The 18,726-nt window shown below is 52.8% G+C and overlaps 1 protein-coding gene across 1 annotated transcript in view; it reads left to right on the top strand.

The window, feature by feature from the left end:
- Positions 1 to 18,247, top strand: part of LOC117868712 (FXYD domain-containing ion transport regulator 6-like) — a 58,530-nt gene extending 40,283 nt beyond the window's left edge. Inside the window, exons 8-13 of the mRNA XM_034754906.1 lie at positions 9,711 to 9,792; positions 12,609 to 12,647; positions 13,328 to 13,402; positions 17,091 to 17,127; positions 17,285 to 17,315; positions 18,047 to 18,247. Of these exons, the coding sequence (XP_034610797.1) occupies positions 9,711 to 9,792; positions 12,609 to 12,647; positions 13,328 to 13,402; positions 17,091 to 17,127; positions 17,285 to 17,309 (258 nt within the window). The 3' untranslated portion in view covers positions 17,310 to 17,315; positions 18,047 to 18,247. The remainder of the gene's footprint in view (positions 1 to 9,710; positions 9,793 to 12,608; positions 12,648 to 13,327; positions 13,403 to 17,090; positions 17,128 to 17,284; positions 17,316 to 18,046) is intronic.
- Positions 18,248 to 18,726: the final 479 nt, after the last annotated feature.

The following is an 18,726-nucleotide window of genomic DNA, read 5'->3' as shown; positions in this document are numbered from 1 at the left end:
GAGGGGAGGATGGTTAGGGACTTCATTGTCTCCCAAGTGACAGAGGCAGCGCCAAGAAACACGCCTTTTATCTGTTGAATAATGGCTTTAGGTTTCTATGCTCCCAGCAAACGTGCCATGCATGAAGCCAACCAGCTCTCCAGGAGGCAGACCCTGTTATCCTGGGGTAAACTGAGGCACAGAGCAAGCCAGTGGCTGAGTCTGAATCATAGAATATCAGAGTTGGAAGGGACCTCAAGAGGTCATCTAGTCCAACCCCCTGCTCAAAGCAGGACCAATTCCCAGCTAAATCATCCCAGCCAGGGCTTTGTCAAGCCGGGCCTTAAAAACCTCCAAGGAAGGAGACTCCACCACCTCCCTAGGTAACGCATTCCAGTGTTTCACCACCCTCCTAGTGAAATAGTTTTTCCTGATATCCAACCTGGACCTCCCCCACTGCAACTTGAGACCATTGCTCCTTGTTCTGTCATCTGCCACCACTGAGAACAGCCGAGCTCCATCCTCTTTGGAACCCCCCTTCAGGTAGTTGAAGGCTGCTATCAAATCCCCCCTCATTCTTCTCTTCTGGAGACTAAACAATCCCAGTTCTCTCAGCCTCTCCTCATAAGTCATGTGCTCCAGACCCCTAATCATTTTTGTTGCCCTCCGCTGGACTCTTTCCAATTTTTCCACATCCTTCTTGTAGTGTGGGGCCCAAAACTGGACACAGTATTCCAGATGAGGCCTCACCAATGTCAAATAAAGGGGAACGATCACGTTCCTCGATCTGCTGGCAATGCCCCTACTTATACAGCCCAAAATGCCGTTAGCCTTCTTGGCAACAAGAGCACACTGTTGACTCATATCCAGCTTCTCGTCCACTGTGACCCCTAGGTCCTTTTCAGCAGAACTGCTACCTAGCCATTCGGTCCCTAGTCTGTAGCAGTGCATGGGATTCTTCCGTCCTAAGTGCAGGACTCTGCACTTGTCCTTGTTGAACCTCATCAGGTTTTTTTCTGCCCAATCCTCTAATTTGTCTAGGTCCCTCTGTATCCGATCCCTACCCTCTAGTGTATCTACCACGCCTCCTAGTTTAGTGTCATCTGCAAACTTGCTGAGAGTGCAGTCCACACCATCCTCCAGATCATTAATAAAGATATTAAACAAAACCGGCCCCAGGACCAACCCTTGGGGCACTCCACTTGAAACCGGCTGCCAACTAGACATGGAGCCATTGATCACTACCCGTTGAGCCCGACGATCTAGCCAGCTTTCTATCCACCTTACAGTCCATTCATCCAGCCCATACTTCTTTAACTTGGTGGCAAGAATACTGTGGGAGACCGTATCAAAAGCTTTGCTAAAGTCAAGAAATAACACATCCACTGCTTTCCCCTCATCCACAGAGCCAGTTATCTCATCATAGAAGGCAATTAGGTTAGTCAGGCACGACTTCCCCTTCGTGAATCCATGCTGACTGTTCCTGATCGCTTTCCTCTCCTCTAAATGTTTCATAATAGATTCCTTGAGGACCTGCTCCATGATTTTTCCAGGGACTGAGGTGAGGCTGACTGGCCTGTAGTTCCCCGGATCCTCCTTCTTCCCTTTTTTAAAGATGGGCACTACATTAGCCTTTTTCCAGTCATCTGGGACCTCCCCCGATCGCCATGAGTTTTCAAAAATAATGGCTAATGGCTCTGCAATCTCACCCGCCAACTCTTTTAGCACCCTCGGATGCAGCGCATCCGGCCCCATGGACTTGTGCACGTCCAGTTTTTCTAAATAGTCCCGAACCACTTCTTTCTCCACAGAGGGTTGGTCACCTTCTCCCCATGCTGTACTGCCCAGTGCAGCAATCTGGGAGCTGACCTTGTGCGTGAAGACAGAGGCAAAAAAATCATTGAGTACATTAGCTTTTTCCACATCCTCTGTCACTAGGTTGCCTCCCTCATTCAGTAAGGGGCCCACACTTTCCTTGATTTTCTTCTTGTTGCTAACATACCTGAAGAAACCCTTCTTGTTACTCTTAACATCTCTTGCTAACTGCAACTCCAAGTGTGATTTGGCCTTCCTGATTTCACTCCTGCACGCCTGAGCAATATTTTTATACTCCTCCCTGGTCATTTGTCCAATCTTCCACTTCTTATAAGCCTCTTTTTTGCATTTAAGATCAGCAAGGATTTCACTGAGGTGGAGATGGGGACAGAACCATGGATTATTCCCACCACTGCATCAAAGCACTAGAACCATGAAAGACATTTTCCCTCGGGCCTATTTTACTTTGATGAAATAGTATCACCCTTCATCTAACCCAGAAACCCCGGTAAATTCCCGTCAGTTTCATGGCTCTCCCCTTAGCGGATCGGAACTACAAGGTCACCCATTGGCAGGAAAGATCAAGCTGTATTTCTGGAAAGTTTTGTTTTCACTTCAGGGTTTCCAAGACTTTTGTGCTTCGCTGCTCCAGCAGTCTTGAAAATACTGAAGAAAACAGCCCCCTAGGGGCGGGCCTTTTTTACGATATGCAGAGGCCACTTGGAAGTTTCCATTTAATGCCAATAGCAATATTTGGGGACGGAGCCCAGCGTGGTGCGAGCAAGGCTTGGGGACGGAGCCCAGCGTGGTGCGGCGTAGCTAGCACACACACCGCTTGGGAGCAGGTGGATTCCAGGTGGTGTGTTTGCTCCTGCTGTGGCTCTCCCATGAGTCAGGGCTCACTGGCGAAGGCCACCCGGCAGCCAACCTTTCCAATTAACACCACGTTGCGCGCTGACTGGGCGTGCATTGAATTCTTGCTGGAACCAAAGCATCATTGAAGCTAATTTGGTCCTGCAGCTGAGCTGCTAGGTTGGACGGGCAGCTTCATCTGCTGGGTATGTCTGAGTCTGGTCGTGTTTTCCTCATGCTCACGAGTGGGGTGAAAGTGAGCTGCACCTGGTCTGGAGTGGCGAAGGCAACACTGCCTATGCTCTTAGCACAGGCACAGCTAGACGCTGGCCATCTAAAGTCCTAGGGCGTTTTCATGGGCCTCAGCACCTCTTGCATAGAGCTAGACTCTGAAAGGCAGCAGGGGATGGCAGCCGTCCAGCCAGCGGGCTCCCCTGGACCGGAGACTGGGGGGACTCTCCATTCCCAGTGGGGGGAGAGGGTGGTCTCTAAACACCAGGCAGCTGCTGTTCTGCTGACGTTGTCGTTCTGAAGGCCGCACCGCTCAGTTCAGTATGACAGCCGCAGCCTGGAGACGCTTGCGCCTTTTGTACGGGCGTGTGGTGCCGGTCTGTGGTTAGACCACAGGACCGGGAGTCAGGACTCCTGGGTTCTATTCCCAAGTCTGCTGCTGGCCTGCTGTGCGGCATTGGGTGAATCACATCGATTCCCTGCGCTACGTTTGGAAAGCGCTTTGGGACCCGCCGGTGGGCAGAGCACCAAAAGGGCCTGGTAGGTTTATTCTCCACACGGCAGAGCTGAGTATCTCTGCAGCAGAGAGAGTGGCCGAGGCAGCACAGTGCATTCGCCACCTCTCTCCCTTCAGCTGATCTTCACTCAGCTGCGACAGGAGCGGGTTTTCCAGGGGCCTCAGATCCACCTCCAGTGTGCGTGGGACGGGGGCGAGGGATTCTGCTGTATGGCGCTCTCCTTCCTTTACTGGACTGATCGACAGCGGGATCAAAGGGACACTCGTGCTGTGGGCCGGGCCTCCAGGACTGGGCACTCCCAGGCCATCTCAACAGGCTAGCGGCTTGATCCACAGCACAGGACCAGCTCCTGCCTGTCTGGGGAAGGATCAGACCAGTCTGGAAGCGGTTACTCCTTTAATACAGGAAAGCAGGGGAACAAAGCAACGCCCGCTCGTAAGGTTTAGAACGACCACGGCAGATGAGCACAGAGGAGAACGCTGGGTTTCCCCAGGGCTCCTGGTGAATGTTGGAGCCAGTTAAAGGGTGAAGGTGATGATGGAGAGGACTGAAAAGCCACCTCTCGTCCTGTAGCTCTCCAGTGCAGCGTGCAGGGCCGGACACGAGCCAAGGCGGGCAGTGCAGAAATCCAGGGCTGGCTTGGTCTAACCGTGGTGAATTCCAATGGACAATGGTCCTGTTCTGTCTCCAAGTGTCTCAACTTTTAGCCAGCTCCTCTGTCAGGAAATGGTTAAACCCCCAACGCCTCCGGCACTATCCTGGCTGTGAGTGGAGGAGTGACTGGGAGAGAAAGCCAAAGGGCCAGGCTCTGCGTGCAAAGCCAGAGATGCTCACTGAGCCGACTGCCTGCGGAGGGAGTGAGGAAAGGCCCCAGACATGGCCAGGCTGTTTAACAATCTGCATGAGCCCACAGCCAGATGGAAGCGATGGAGGAAAAGGTCCCCCCCTGCCCCCCCTCCCCCATGTACCAGCGAAGTGTCTATTGCCCCAGCTCATTGTGAGCAGAGCTCCACCAGAATCAACCCTCTCTGCCCTGGAGGTCAGTGAAGAGCTGCGGGGGAACTGAGGAAGCCCTATGGATCACACGGTAAGTACTGGCTAATGAAGGGAATATTTGTCTGTCTGCTTTGGGGGGCACAGGGCGAGGTCACCATTGACCAACCAGCTGAACCCCAATCCCCCACGGTGCAGGCAGCCGACGGAGCATGCATGGAATTGGGTGTCATGCACCTGCCAAGACGTCCCCAAGCACTGAGTGACGGTGTGCGGCTAGCTCTGGAGTAGCTGTGCGTGCTTTCAGCTGGCCGGTAGGTCCTGCAGTCTGTGCATTAAGGCAGCTGTGGGGCCTGATCGTGCTGCAATGGAACCAGGGGTGTGCTGTTTACTCCAGGGGTCTCTGGGCCCCGGGGGATCCTGAACTTCGCCATCAGCTTGTGAAGGGAGCTTGGAAGGAAGAATCAGGGCTGGGAAGGGTTGGGCTGCGAGAAGCCTGAAGAAGAGCGGAGGGTTTGCTGGCTCCTGGCCCTGGTCTGCCTTAATCTGCCCTTGCATTGTCTCTGCTGCACCCTCCGGCTGCTGCTTCGCTCAGGCTGGGGAGCTCTGTAAGATTTCCCGTTCCTTTTTCATTCCCTTTCAGCTTCTTTAGGCTATGTCTGCATTGCACTTCCGTCAGTAGAACTGTTGCCGGTTAGGGGTGTGAAAAAACACCCCCGATCAACAAAAGTTTTACTGATGAAAAGCACCGGTGTGGACAGCGCACAAAGCTACTGCCCCTCGTTGGGGGTGGTTTTATTTTGTTGGCAGGAGAGAGCATGGTTGTAGAGGCACAGCTAGGCTGCTGGAAGGTGTGCAGTGTAGAGACAGCTTTAGTTACGAGGAGGAGGAGGACTGTGCCCTTTCTGAGCCGAGCTCAAGCTGCAAAGTGTGTGTGTGTGTGTGTGTGTGTGTGTGTGTGTGTGTACAGGGTTCCTCCCCTTGAAGCTTGTAGCAGAAGAAACGATGGAAGCCGCCCCTGCTGCTCAACTGTGTTTTAGTGCCCATTTGCTACAGCCCTGTGAGTGACCAGTGCCAATAGCAAACAACGCCTGTGCTCAACGGGTGAGGCACGGGGAGGGGGGGGGGGCACAGCCGGGCTTTGTTAGAGCTGACTGTGTTTCCTGTCTAATGACAGGCGATAAAATCAGTTTTGTGCTGGGGGAGGGAATCTTTCCAAGTCACCTTTCAATGGCCCCATTTTCTGCAGCAATTTTAACAATACCCAGAGACTTTCAGAAGTGTGTGTGTGTGTGTGTGTGTGTGTGTGTGTGTGTGTGGCAAGCCAGCCACTTTGCACTATTGAAGCTGTGCAATAAGAACCGGGGTTTGTTCAGTACATCTCAGTTTCCTATCCCCACCCCCCCTTTCCTAAAAACTGTAATCCCAGCTGTGTCACAGAGTTAAACAGGCTGCAAAGTCAGAGTGTGTGTGTGTGTGTGTGCGCGCGCACGTGCATGCAGGGATGGGAGGGGGAGGTCTAGGCCAGAGGAGAGAGGTGGTTTGAAATGAGAGTTGAAAACAGAGCAGGAGTGTGTGCATGTGGCAGTGAGAACAAGGAGGCTGTGTCACGGGCTGCCGCAGAGGGGGAGATTTTTGCACCCCGCGAGTTAGTGAGCCGGGTCAGAGAGGGGGTGGGTGCTACAGGGCCAGAACAGTGACAGTCGCGGGCTTAGGCTGGAACAATACAGGGCAGCACATTTGCACCTGTGAGTTTTTGTCCCCAAGTGACAGCCCCTCCCACCCGTTCTATTGGGGATCCACCAGTGCAGAGGCCCAGAGCCCACTGAAGCCTGTTCCTCAGGGAACGGAGCTGTGATGAAGTGGAGCAGATGGTAAGTGCTTGGCATGATGTGGAGCAGAACCTCCCTTAGCCACCCACCTCCTCATCCACCGGCAAAGCTGGCAGCCGCCCAGCAGGGCTGGGGCTGGAGGGAGCTCTCTCATTCCAGGGGCTGTAGGATGCTCCAAGATGTGCCAAGCACTAGCTGTCATGCTTCTCAAGGCACGCAGGGCTGTGAGCTTCCTTGTTATTACCAGACACCAGCGCAAGGGAATCTTGCTGGGTGTTAATTCCCTAACCCAGCCAGCCTGTCAGTCACTCACGCACTCTCCTCTGGGCTACACCTGTCCTGTCTGTGCCTGGAAGGTCGACAATAGATGCACTTCAACTCCCTTGTCCCTTCAAAGTGTCCCCTGGTGGTATCCAGACCCTACTCGGTCGCTGGATAACCACAGAAATCCCAGCTGCTCTATTCCCCAAGGAACAGTGTCTTGTCATTTACCAGTTTCACCTTAGCCAGACGCTCCTGTATCCCATACTGCACTTGAGTTCCATTCCAGAACAAAAAGACACAACATCACAGCACATGCTAAAGCCTAAATGGTACGAACAAGGACTCCTCTGGTCTGAGGAAGCACAGCTCACCCAAAGGTCTCTCCAGCGCTTTCAGCCAAGCCAAGCTGAGATCCCCCTTTGCATGAAGCAAATTCTCTGTCCGTTCGCGTCCCAGGTGAAGGATGCCAGGGTGTATCTTTGTGCCCCTAAAAATACCAGAACAAGCCTTTGGGTTCATGTCAAGATAGGGTCCCTCTGCCCCCTGCTGTTTACTTCTTCCTGTTAGTTTCCTTCTCAAGCCTCCACCAGCTCTTCATTAGCATTTGACTTAGTATGTTAATAGACCCCTATTGTATGACAAACAATACACAATGATCTACCCTGGAGAGCAGTGCCCCCCTCCCCCAGTTTATCTCAAGAGATGCGTGCCCTAGAGAACATGCTGTTGCTGTATCTCCGTACATGCAGCTCACAATGGTTATAACGATTAGTGTGACACAGGCTTTTTCTAAGCACATTACAGGATGTTCTTGGGATAAAGCCAGGAGATCCCTGCACCCCGTTATACCCCAGTGCGCTCTGCAAGTTGGCATCCAGAGGTTCTTGGGTCACACTGGTTTAGTTAAAGCTAACCTGCACCAGTCCAGCTCCTGCGGCATCATTCTTGGGAGTCGAGGGGTGTGGTTTGTTCACTATCTCACAAATTTCAGTCATTCCTCCGAGGTCTTCCTTTATCGGGACAAACGGGGTCTGCTGCACGGTGTGCACTACAGTCAGGGGCTGATGCAAGCCACAGACGTAGGATTCAGATTTCCATTACACTGAGGCCGTTAATGTTTAAGCACGGGAGCGCGCTGCCATTCATTCACCCTCTCTGCAACTGGCGTTTAGGCTTTGCTGGCAGGCGTGGCAGGCAGACGGTGTTCCAGAAGTAGGATTCAGATTTGGGCTTGATTTGAGGCTGTCTCCAGTCAATGATGCTAAGACCCGAATTCCAGGGGTCATACCTTGGTCTGCTTTAAAGAGACAAACAATAGACCTGGTGTCAGTAAATAGCCTGTAACCCTGGCACTCAGACCCTGTGCTGGTCAGCACCTGGCATAAATCCCCAGACAGACAGACAGATGCTGTCCTCCCAGCCCCTCATTGCAACTATTGCTTCTTGCTTATGCAAAACAGAAGGAGAAACCATTTTATGACAAGGACAAACATTCTGCAATGTGCCCCAGCAGTTCCTCAGGGCCAGGGTTTTCGTGTGAGACTTTGGTATCACTGAGGCTGTAATTAGAGCTGATTAGATTCTCAAAGCTGGCCTAGGACGGTGTTTGTCCAGCTATTCAGCGAGCTGGCTAGGTTCTTCCATTGCTGCCCAGCACGGTGGTGTCAGGGTGTGTTCCCTGGGGGCTCTGGGAATCGGGTGCAGAAAGAAGTCCCTGGGGTAGGTTTCAGAGGGGTAGCCGTGTTAATCTGTATCAGCAAAAACAACGAGGAGTCCTTGTGGCACCTTAAAGACTAACACATTTATTGGGCATAAGGTTTTGTGGGCTAAAACCCTCTTCATCAGATGCATGGACTGAAAATTTTAGCCCACGAAAGCTTGTGCCCAAATAAATTTTAGTCTCTAAGGTGCCACAAGGACTCCTCATTGGTTTTTCCCTGGGGCAGGTTCCACTCTGTAAGCACCATACCAGTAATCGGCTGGGATGCGTGACTTGCTGGTCACTGATTGCCAGAACAGAACAAACTGCACTTAACAGAGTGCTCAGCATTTAGCCTCTGGCTGCTGGGGAGAGGGAGGTTTACGGACCTGGGGGGGAGAGGAGTCAGCACAAAGCGATTTGCGTATGCAGACAGCATTGGCAAAACCAATGGCATGGACTGGACTGCCTGCCTATTGCCCCGGGTGCAGGGTGCTGCCTTTGCTGGGATGTGTGTCGATTACAGTAGAACCTCAGAGTTGCAAAGCCCCGGAATGGAGGTTGTTCGTAACTCTGAAAACATTATGGTGGTTCTTTCAAAAGTTTAGAACTGAACATTGACTTAGTACAGCTTTGAAACTTTACTATGCAGAAGAAAAATGCTGTTTTCCCTTTATTTTTTTAGTAGTTTACGTTTAACACAGCACTGTACTGTATTTGCTTCTCCTTTTTTGTTGTTGGTCTCTGCTGCTGCCTGATTGTGTACTTCCAGTTCCAAATGAGGTGTGTAGCTAACTGGTCAGTTTGTAACTTTCTGGTGTTCGTAACTCTGAGGTTCTCCTGTATCCTCTCCGAAGGACTAGGACTGGGGCAGCCTACTCCATCAGCAGCTCAGAGGCTGGGCGTGCAGAAGGGCCAAGCAATGCTGAACTCTGGCCTGGCCTTAGTGGGACCCCTCTCTCCGCGCCAAGCTGCCAGCGTGGTGGTGGGGTAGGATTTCCCTTCCCCTCCTATGTTGCTAGCCAGTAGCCAGCCAAGAGACATGATCAAGGGATCAGAGCCAAGGGCTGGAGCCAGGAAATCCCACAGCTCTGCCTCTGACTCACTGGGTGACCTTGGCCAAGTCCCTTCCCCGTGCCTCAGTTTCCCACCGCAACATGGAGATAATGACAGGGCCCAGCAGACAGAGCTTGTGGGGGCTGAGTAGGAAGGTTGCCAAGCACCTGGAGAATGAAAAGTGCCCTAATTGGTTATCAGCCCTTCCCCTCTCCCTGCTGAGGCTGTCAGAGCCGAGATGCCCCTCGCTGAACTCCATTGACCTTTCAAACAGAGTCTGAGGGCGCATCTGGCTCAGCCCCTGCTCTCCGTGTGAACTGGAGAGAGCTGGTTGCAGGGGCTTGTTCTTTCCTTTGCCCCTCAAGGTATTTGATGTTTCCAAAACCTGGATCTGGGCCATGTGCCTCACCTTGTGACTGGGATAAACATTACACTGAGGCCGTTAATGTTTAATGATGTTTGTCCCCCGCCCCCCCATTAATGTGCTTTCCCGGTGGTACACACGCCCAGACCAAGGCACCCGCTGGACGGCTCGCTGGGAAGATGGCTGACGGTAAGGGTCTCGCTGCTCTTCAGCTCCCAGGGACAAACGGGTTCCTGTCGGAGGCAGGCTGTGCTCTGCCAGGCTGTACCTGGGAGCAGGGGGAGCGCGCCGCCATTCATTCACCCTCTCTGCAACTGGCGTTTAGGCTTTGCTGGCAGGCGTGGCAGGCAGACAGCGCTCTGTGCTTAGGCAGACAGACAGACGCGACTGCCCCTTTAGCAGGGAAGCGTTCCCAGTGCTCTTAGACGTGGGGGCCTAAAGCCCCGGTTAGACATCTCAATCAGCAGAGTGGTTTGATTGTCAAAGGCGCCGAGCACAGACTGCTCAGGGCCTTGGGAAGCCAGGCTGCTCTCCGGGTGGAGCCGTCACAGGGCTTCAGGAACTGGCCATCAGGCTCTCAGGTGTGCAGATTTTGGCTGATGCTTTTAGATGCCTTTTCCTAGTGCTTGGAGTGATCCCATCCTCTCACATGGAAAGAGGGCTCTGGAAACCCTTTAAGGATTCAGGAGAGATGCCCAAATAACCCCAAGAGTTTTGCCCTGGGCAGAGGGAGCAGTAGTTCTAGGAAGGGTCAGTATTTTCTAGAAAAAAGAACAGGAGTACTTGTGGCACCTTAGAGACTAACAAATTTATTAGAGCATAAGCTTTCGTGGACTACAGCCCACTTCTTCTATATGCATCCGAAGAAGTGGGCTGTAGTCCATGAAAGCTTATGCTCTAATAAATTTGTTAGTCTCTAAGGTGCCACAAGTACTCCTGTTCTTCTTTTTGCGGATACAGACTAACACGGCTGCTACTCTGAAACCTGTCAGTATTTTCTAGAGGGATTTTCCCTTCCCAGTTGTTCTCACCATAGGACTCTGTGGCAAGTTAAGGGGACCGCGCAGAGAAGAGCGGCACAGGGACAGAATGAGTGGGTCAGCGCACCTGAGCAGAAAGCAGTCGTTCCTGTGCTGTGCTACTGGGCAGTCAGGAGGTCTGCCATTTCACCGAAGGGAGTGGGAATTGCCGTCGGGGGGTTGGGGTCAGATGGCAAGCGGGCACTGAGTGAAACCTGGGTGTCGGTGATGTAACACCCACAAATGGTGGCTGATTTGTGCAAACACAGGTTCCTATACACCCTGGAGCCATTCAGAGGGACACAGGCTAACCAGTAAATCTGCCCATGGTTAAAATGGAGATTTGAATCTGTGACAATTCTAGCACTTTCCTTTTCATCTTTTTTTCTGTCTTATTCCCCCAACCCCATGTGCCTGATTCCAATCCCTGTTTGGAATGCAGTGATTAACAAGCCCCCCCTGCCCCACCTACAAACAAAGCCAGCACTGTAAAAGGCAAGGTGGTGGTAGGCAGATGAATAAGAGTCTGAGTTGTTGGCTGTTTTCTACCCAGTGCTCCGCAGTCCCCTCCGCGTGTGTGAGAAATCATTGAGTTGGAAAGGCAGGTTAGAAGGTGAATATTGAATGTGCCAGTGACTGGTGGCAGCTGTGTAACTCTACGCAGGTTAACCTTTTCTTCCTCCTCCTCCTCCTCCTGAACACGTTGCTTTAGACAGGGTCGAGATTGGAATTTGCCCAAAGTTTAAGGGGTGTTTGGATCCACCCAGGAAGTTTGACTCTGGAAACCAATTTCCCCCCCAAATCCCAGGGACATGGAATCCAACCTGCCTCTAGCTGCTTCCCGTGATGGAAAAGGGTCTGAAAAAAATAGCAGTTTCCTGAGGACTCTTTGGAAAGCCAATCATGCTCCCCAAGGAGCATGTAATCTGTGAAATCAACCGTGTCCTTACTCCACCCCTTCTCCATTGTCCTCATGGCCTGTTCCCCTCACAGAGCTCTCTCTGGGGACCAGGGACCCTGCTAGGTTTTACGACTCCCCCAAGACGCCGCTCCCAGTGCACAGGACGCTGGGCTGTGCAGATGCCTGGCAAGCAGCAGCAGTTACAATCTGTCCGTTCAGAGCAGGTTGTGGTGATCTGTGACTGTAGGCTTGCAGAGCAGATGTGTTTGGGAGACCGAGGACTGGACTAGCAGGGAGGGCCTGTGGGTCAGAGAGGAAGTGCATTGGCACACATGTTCAGGAGAGAAAGGGCTGGAATAATTGGGGGCTGGGGGAAGAGAAAGGGCTGGAATAATGGGAGGAGTGGGAAGGAAGAGAAAGGGCTGGAATAATTGGGGGCTGGGGGAAGAGAAAGGGCTGGAATAATGGGGGGGTTGGGAAGGAAGAGAAAGGGCTGAAATAATGGGAGGGGTGGGGGGAAAGGGGGCTTCAGGTCTAAGCTGAAGGGTAGATTTCGAAACATGCTGTTGAAAATGAATCATACCCATACTGACCTGGGACAAGTGGACAGAAGGAGGGGAGGTACACGGGACTCGCAGACTCTCTGGCACTTGGACGCAGTGAATTTGGGGCCGGTGTGTCATGGTAGCTGTGGAAGCCACTGGGAGTTGGTCTCATGGACTAGGGTAGGATCTATCCCCGGTATTCCCAGTCTCCACTACCAGCAGCCCCACGAGATCCCACAGGGCTTCACCATCAGCCAGACAGAATGTGGCCGCTGTGGCCTGGGATCACCATGCTGGCTTGCCCCGAAGGCTCTCCTTGGCTGCCATGGGCAGGGACGGATCAGCTGTTTCCCCAGCTCTCCCCTGGAGCCCTGGGCACTGTTCAGGAGACATGCCCACCCCGGGGCAGCTAGGCTCAGAGTCTGGGGTGCGGGGAGCCCATTCCATAACCGTTCCCTCGTGTTGTGGAGCTACGATACACCAACAGCTTTGGGACCCCACCCCATTGGGTCCTCACTGACCTGCTCGCTCTTCTTCCAGAGATCGTCCCAGAGCAGGTGCCTGACAAGTTCACCTATGGTAAGACTCTCCTCTGCGCCATCCCACGAGGCCCTGGCTACCCCGGCCTTTGATCTGTAATTCTTTGTCCAGGGGTTCGGGTCCCCCTGTGCTCCAAACACCGTAGAAGAGACGGCCCCTGCCCGGTGTCAATAGGACGGAGCGGGAGGGCTGTTGGCCCCTGGGTGCTGGCAGGGAACTGAGGCAGATTCAGTGACTCGCCCCTGGTCACGCAGGGAGTCTGGGATGGGCCAAGGATTGAGCCCAGATCTCGCCATGGCCCCTAGCCCCCAGGCCACCCTTCTGACCTGTGGTTATCCCCTGGATCTGTAGGCAGCGCCAGCCCTGGTAAGCATCCCGTAGCCAGGGGCACAGCTCTGTGAGCCTGTGGGTAGCTGCGTGGGATGCCCTTGGTGGCACACATACATGTCACACACGTGTCACAGAGGGGCCGGGGGGCCTGACACCCAGCTGCGTGGCACTGGGAGTAGAAGCAAAGCCCTTCAAGGCGCTGTTCTAAGGCAGCAGCCCAAGCCCAGCTGCCGTGGCTGGAGCTGCGGTGAAGGCCTGGGCCGCCCCAGCGGTAGATGATCACGCTTGCTCACCCAAGAGCTTCAGAGCTCGGCGAGATGCGACTCTCCCCTCCCCCAGCCCCGCTCCCTTTGCTCCGCCAGGCTAACAGGCCTCTTTCTCCTTCCGAGATTACGAGACCATTCGGAATGGGGGACTGATCTTTGCCGTGGTGGCTTTCGTGTTCGGACTCCTCATCATTCTCAGTAAGTGTCACTAGTGGGGGGCTGCAGACCGGTCTCCCGCCAGCCCAAAGGCTGGGGTCACGTGGGGGCTCTTCTCTGCTCCCCCCCACTGTGCTGCAGGGGGCTGCCCAGCTCAGGGGAAGGGAGGGGAGGGTGCATCTGTGTGCGTCACAGCCTGGGGGCCGGAAGGGCCTGCTAACATGCATGGCAGAGGGGCCTAGGCTTAGCCCTGAAGAACCCCAGCAACAGCAGTTCCATGATCTGTCAGCTACGCTTAGAGCTTCAGCTTTCCCTGAAATGTTTAACCTGGCCTCCCCGGCCCTCGCTCCGCCCTGGGCTTGGACATCAGTGAGAACAATGGTCTCTGTCTCCCATATCTCCTCTCTGCTTTGTTCTCGCTGCAGGAGGCCCCACTGAGCTGGGGGCCAGAGGCTGGGTACCTGGCTCAGATCTTAGATGCAGATTTGGGTGCGTGTTAATCTTTAGTAGAAGCTGGTAGGAAAATTTCCATCAAGGCAAGATTCCAACAGAAAATGGGGGTGGGGTGGAGAGGAGATTGTGCAAATATTTACTCATAGACTCATAGACTTTAAGGTCAGAAGGGACCATTATGATCATCTGGTCTGACCCCCTGCATGCTGCAGGCCATAAAACCGTCCCTACCCCTTCCCTGGACTCTGCTGTTGAAGTCCCCAATCCTGTTTTAGGTGACTTCAATCGGCAGAAACCCTCCTGCTAGAGATCCCTGCCCCATGCTGCGGAGGAAGGCGAAAAACCTCCAGAGGCTCAGCCAATCTGCCCTGGAGGAAAATTCCTTCCCGACCCCAAATATGGCGATCAGTAAGACCCCGAGCATATAGGCAAGAGTCTCCAGCCTGACCCCTGTCAGCCATTATACAATTTACCTACCATTTCTTGGTTTTCCTTGACTACTATGTTTTACCATTAAACCATTCCCTCCATAAATTTATCTAACTTAATCTTAAAACCAGACAGGTCCGTCGCCCCCACCGTTTCCCTCGGAAGGCCGTTCCAATATTTCACCCCTCTGACGGTCAGAAACCTTCGTCTAATTTCAAGCCTGAACCTCCCCACGGCCAGTTTATATCCATTCGTTCTCGTATCCACATTAGTACTAAGCTGGAATAATTCTTCTCCCTCCCTCGTATTAATCCCTCTAATATATTTAAAGATAGCAATCATATCCCCCCTCAGCCTTCGCTTTGTCAGACTAAACAACCCAAGCTCCTCTAGTCTCTTTTCATACGACAGGTTTTCCATTCCTCTGATCATCCTAGTGGCCCTTCTCTGCACCCGTTCCAGTTTGAGTTCATCTTTTTTAAACATGGGAGACCAGAACTGCACACAGTACTCCAAATGAGGTCTCACCAGCGCCTTGTACAACGGAAGCAGGACCTCCTTATCCCTACTAGATATACCTCGCCTAATGCATCCCAAGACAGCATTGGCTTTTTTCACCGCCACGTCGCATTGTCGACTCATAGTCATCCTGCGGTCTACTAGGACCCCTAGGTCCTTCTCCTCTTCCGTTACTTCTAACCAATGCGTCCCCATCTTGTAACTAAAATTTTTATTAGTCATCCCCAAATGCATCACCTTACACTTTTTACTATTAAATTTCATCCTATTCCTGATACTCCAATTCACAAGCTCGTTCAAGTCTCCCTGCAGGATATCCCTATCCTCCTCCGAATTTACAACGCCTCCCACCTTCGTATCATCCGCAAACTTTATCAGCCCACTCCTGCAATCGGTTCCGAGGTCAGTTATAAATAGATTAAATAAAATGGGTCCCAAAACCGAACCTTGAGGCACTCCACTAGTAACCTCCCTCCAACCCGACAGTTCACCCTTTAATACGACCCGCTGCATTCTCCCCATTAACCAATTCCTTATCCACCTCTGGATTTTCATATCGATCCCCATGTTTTTCAGTTTAACCAATAATTCCTCATGGGGTACAGTATCAAACGCTTTACTGAAATCCAGGTATATCAGGTCCACCGCATTTCCCTTATCTAATAAATCCGTTACTTTCTCAAAGAAGGAGATCAGATTCGTTTGGCACGATCTGCCCTTCGTAAAACCATGTTGTAATTTATCGCAATTGCCACTAACCTCCAGGTCCTCAACTAGTTTCTCTTTCAGAATTTTCTCTAACACCTTGCACACTACAGATGTTAAACTAACAGGCCTGTAGTTACCCGGATCACTTTTTTTCCCTTTCTTGAAAATAGGAACCACATTAGCTATTCTCCAGTCTAACGGGACCACCCCCGAGTTTACAGATTCATTAAATATTATCGCTAATGGGCCTGCTATTTCCCGCGCCAATTCCTTCAATATTCTCGGATGAAGATCGTCCGGTCCTCCCGACTTAGCCCCATTAAGGCATTCAAGTTTTGTTTCTACCTCGGATACGGTAATCCCCCATCCTGAATGCCCCTCTGTAGTGGTGCTAGTATCCCTAATACCTTCATTGTGCAAATATTTGCAGAAGCAATTTTGCATTTTCCTGCCAGCTTTAAGGCTCAGGGTGAAAAGGTCACCAATTAAAAATGGGAGCAACAAAATCTGACATTTCTAGAGGCAGAAACCAGGTTTTCCAAAGTGCTCCACTCCTGCAGACTCCCTGGTGACCCAACATGCTGGGCTGTTTTGCAAACCTAGACACCTTGTCCACTGCTGACATGCAGCCAGCTCTGGGATGGAACACAATAGACATTTAACAGTGCACAACACTATAGGGAAGAAAGGGAAGGAGAAAATTGTATGCACTTGAAGCTGCAGTAGCAGTTTAGAGAGAGATGCAGACTGGAAGTACCTGGGGTGGAGTTCGGCCAGAAGGACTGGGTCAGCAGCTCTGTGCAAAGTGCCATGGACTCTTCAATAACCTAGGCCGTGCGTCTCACCCCTAACCCCAAACGCTGCACACTCTGCAGATGGGAATAACAGCGTATTCCACGTGGGTTCCAGACGCACGGCTGCTTTTTATCGGTGTGCTCAGGGCAGCTCCCAGAAGGCAGGCAGCCCTGGCTCTCTCAGCTGGTGTCCATGCCTGGCTGGGCCTTGTGGGGACCTTTGGCTGAACAGGGCGTTTGTTCAGAGAGCTCAAGGAGGCTGAAATGTCCCATTAGCACCCACAGGACAGTGAGGGAGAACCCAGAGCACGTTCCCAGAGTGCATCTCCCTCCCGGCTGGGCAGGGGCAGGCGGCACGGGAGTCAAACAAGGAGGAAAATAACTACATCACTAAACCGAGACCTGGTGGCTCGAAAACAAAGCTAGGGGTCAGTCCAGAGATGGGCACGGTTCTTACCCTACCCACCCACCCACCCCCAATGCCCGAGGGCTGGCCGGCCCCACAGCTTCGGGGACCCCAAGCCAGACTCTGGTGTGCCTGCTGAACCAGGGCTGTGCCTAGAGTTCCCACCACTGTGGGTGGGGTGGCCTTGGTCCCTAGGCGATGGCTGCAGAGGCCATGCCGAGTTGAGGAGGCAGAGGCTGCAGGGGAGGGGCTCTTTGCCCCACAGAGACAGCAGGATTATTGCATCAAAGAGAGAGGAGCAGCAGAAGGTGAGTGGAAGCCTGAGAGCAGTGAGGGGGCGTGTCGGCCAGGGAGCACCGGGGTGGGGAGGACCAGCACAGCCAAGGCGAAGGAGGCCTCAGACGCTTTCCCTTGTTTCCAGGTCGGCGGTTCCGCTGCGGAGCAAAGAAGAGAAGAAGGTTGGTGTTCTTTTAAATCGTCCAAGTCAGTCAGCCCATGTCTTCTCTTTAGTGGGAGTCTGTAGATGGTTCGAGGGCCGGAGACATTCACTTTCCCCTTGGCTGCTTTGGCTCGTGCTAATGCTACTTTCTCTCTCTTTTCCGTCTGTTTCCTTAGACAAGGTGACGATGACGAGCTGTAGCTGCAGGTACGTGGAACAGAGGGAGAGCAGCGGGGGGTGGAGAGCAGGGCTGTATGGTGTATCAGGCTGGCAGTGATGCCTGATGCACTGCTCCGTTGGCAGGTGTCCATCCTGCTAGGAAAGGGTTAAGTGGGCTCTGCTGACTCCCTGGGGCAGGAGGCTCAGTACCCCACTGGGACATAAGGGAAATGGGAGGGATTCTCTGGGAGGCAGAGGATCTAGGGTGTGGACTGAGCAGCCTAGAGAGAGGAGTCCTAGCAGCTTCCCAGCCTGCGGAGAATGTCTAAGTCTGAGCTTTATGCACGTATCTATTTTGTAGGTAACAAAGCCAAACCCCAGGGAAGGGCTGGGGCTGGACTCTCCATGCTGCGTGAGCTGTATCTGTAGAGCGGTTGCTCACCGTGCTGCTGTTTAAGTCCAAGGCCAGGACGTGGGGTGGGGGTGGAGGGGAAAGGATCCAGGTGGCACAAACCTTTTTGGGTCTGATCCAATGGGAGGAAACAGTATTGACATCCACACAGTGCAGCGGCAATCTGGGACGAAAACTTCTCAGCCAATCAGATGGCTCAACGGGCAGAGAATGGGATTGCCCGGTAGGTGTGGCCTATCTGTGTGTGTTTGTGCAAGAGGAGTGCCGCATGCACCAGCAGGGGGCGCAGCACTGAGCTGGGAACTAGTCTGCAGGTATCTACTGCCCGGCTGATTTAACTCTTTCTATTATTTCTTTCCAATTCCAGAGCTGCCTGGACTGTCTGGAAAGAGGCTTCCTGCCCAGTGCCCTGTCTGGGGGGGAGTTCTCTCCAGGAGCCAAGCCCCTTGCATCGGAGACATTAACCCTCTCAGCCCTGCACCTCTATACACACCGTTTTCATGGCTTTCCTTTGTAAAATCAGTTCCGTGCTTTGCCTCAATAAAGCTTCTTCTGAGAGAAGGTTAAAGCTTGTCCCCAGGTGGGTTTGACTCAGCCGGTTTCTCTGCCCTGTACCGGTTTCTTTTTCTGTCCAGAACCATCAGACAATTCTGAACACAAACCCAGTAGGTAAAATCCCTCCCCCTCCATCCCCATAAGCATTGAGCTTTAACCTTTTAAGTGAATGGCCTAAATGCCAGAGGGGGAGGTATTCTGAGCTGGGCGCTCCCTCAGTCTCTCCTGGTGAAGCTGGTCCACCTTCATTAGATGATAATTGGGGCAGCCCCAATCATCCAGTGGTTTGGGCCCCCCCCCCCGCTCCCCGATCAGTGAGGTTGCTGGTTGAGATGGGACTTGAACATTGCTCTCTAACCTCTCAAGCGAAGGGTGTAAGTGCTGGACTGGGAGGTATTCTGACGCAGGGCTCCCTCAGTCTTTTCTATTGACGCTGGTCCACTTTAACTACACCTCTACCCCGATATAACAGTAATTCGGATATACCACGGT

The sequence above is a fragment of the Trachemys scripta genome, chromosome 21 (genome assembly GCF_013100865.1).
Source record: "Trachemys scripta elegans isolate TJP31775 chromosome 21, CAS_Tse_1.0, whole genome shotgun sequence".
Classification (NCBI taxonomy): Eukaryota; Metazoa; Chordata; order Testudines; family Emydidae; genus Trachemys; species Trachemys scripta.
The sequence above is the reverse complement of the archived record's forward strand: the minus strand, read 5'-3'. Positions and strand labels throughout refer to the sequence as shown.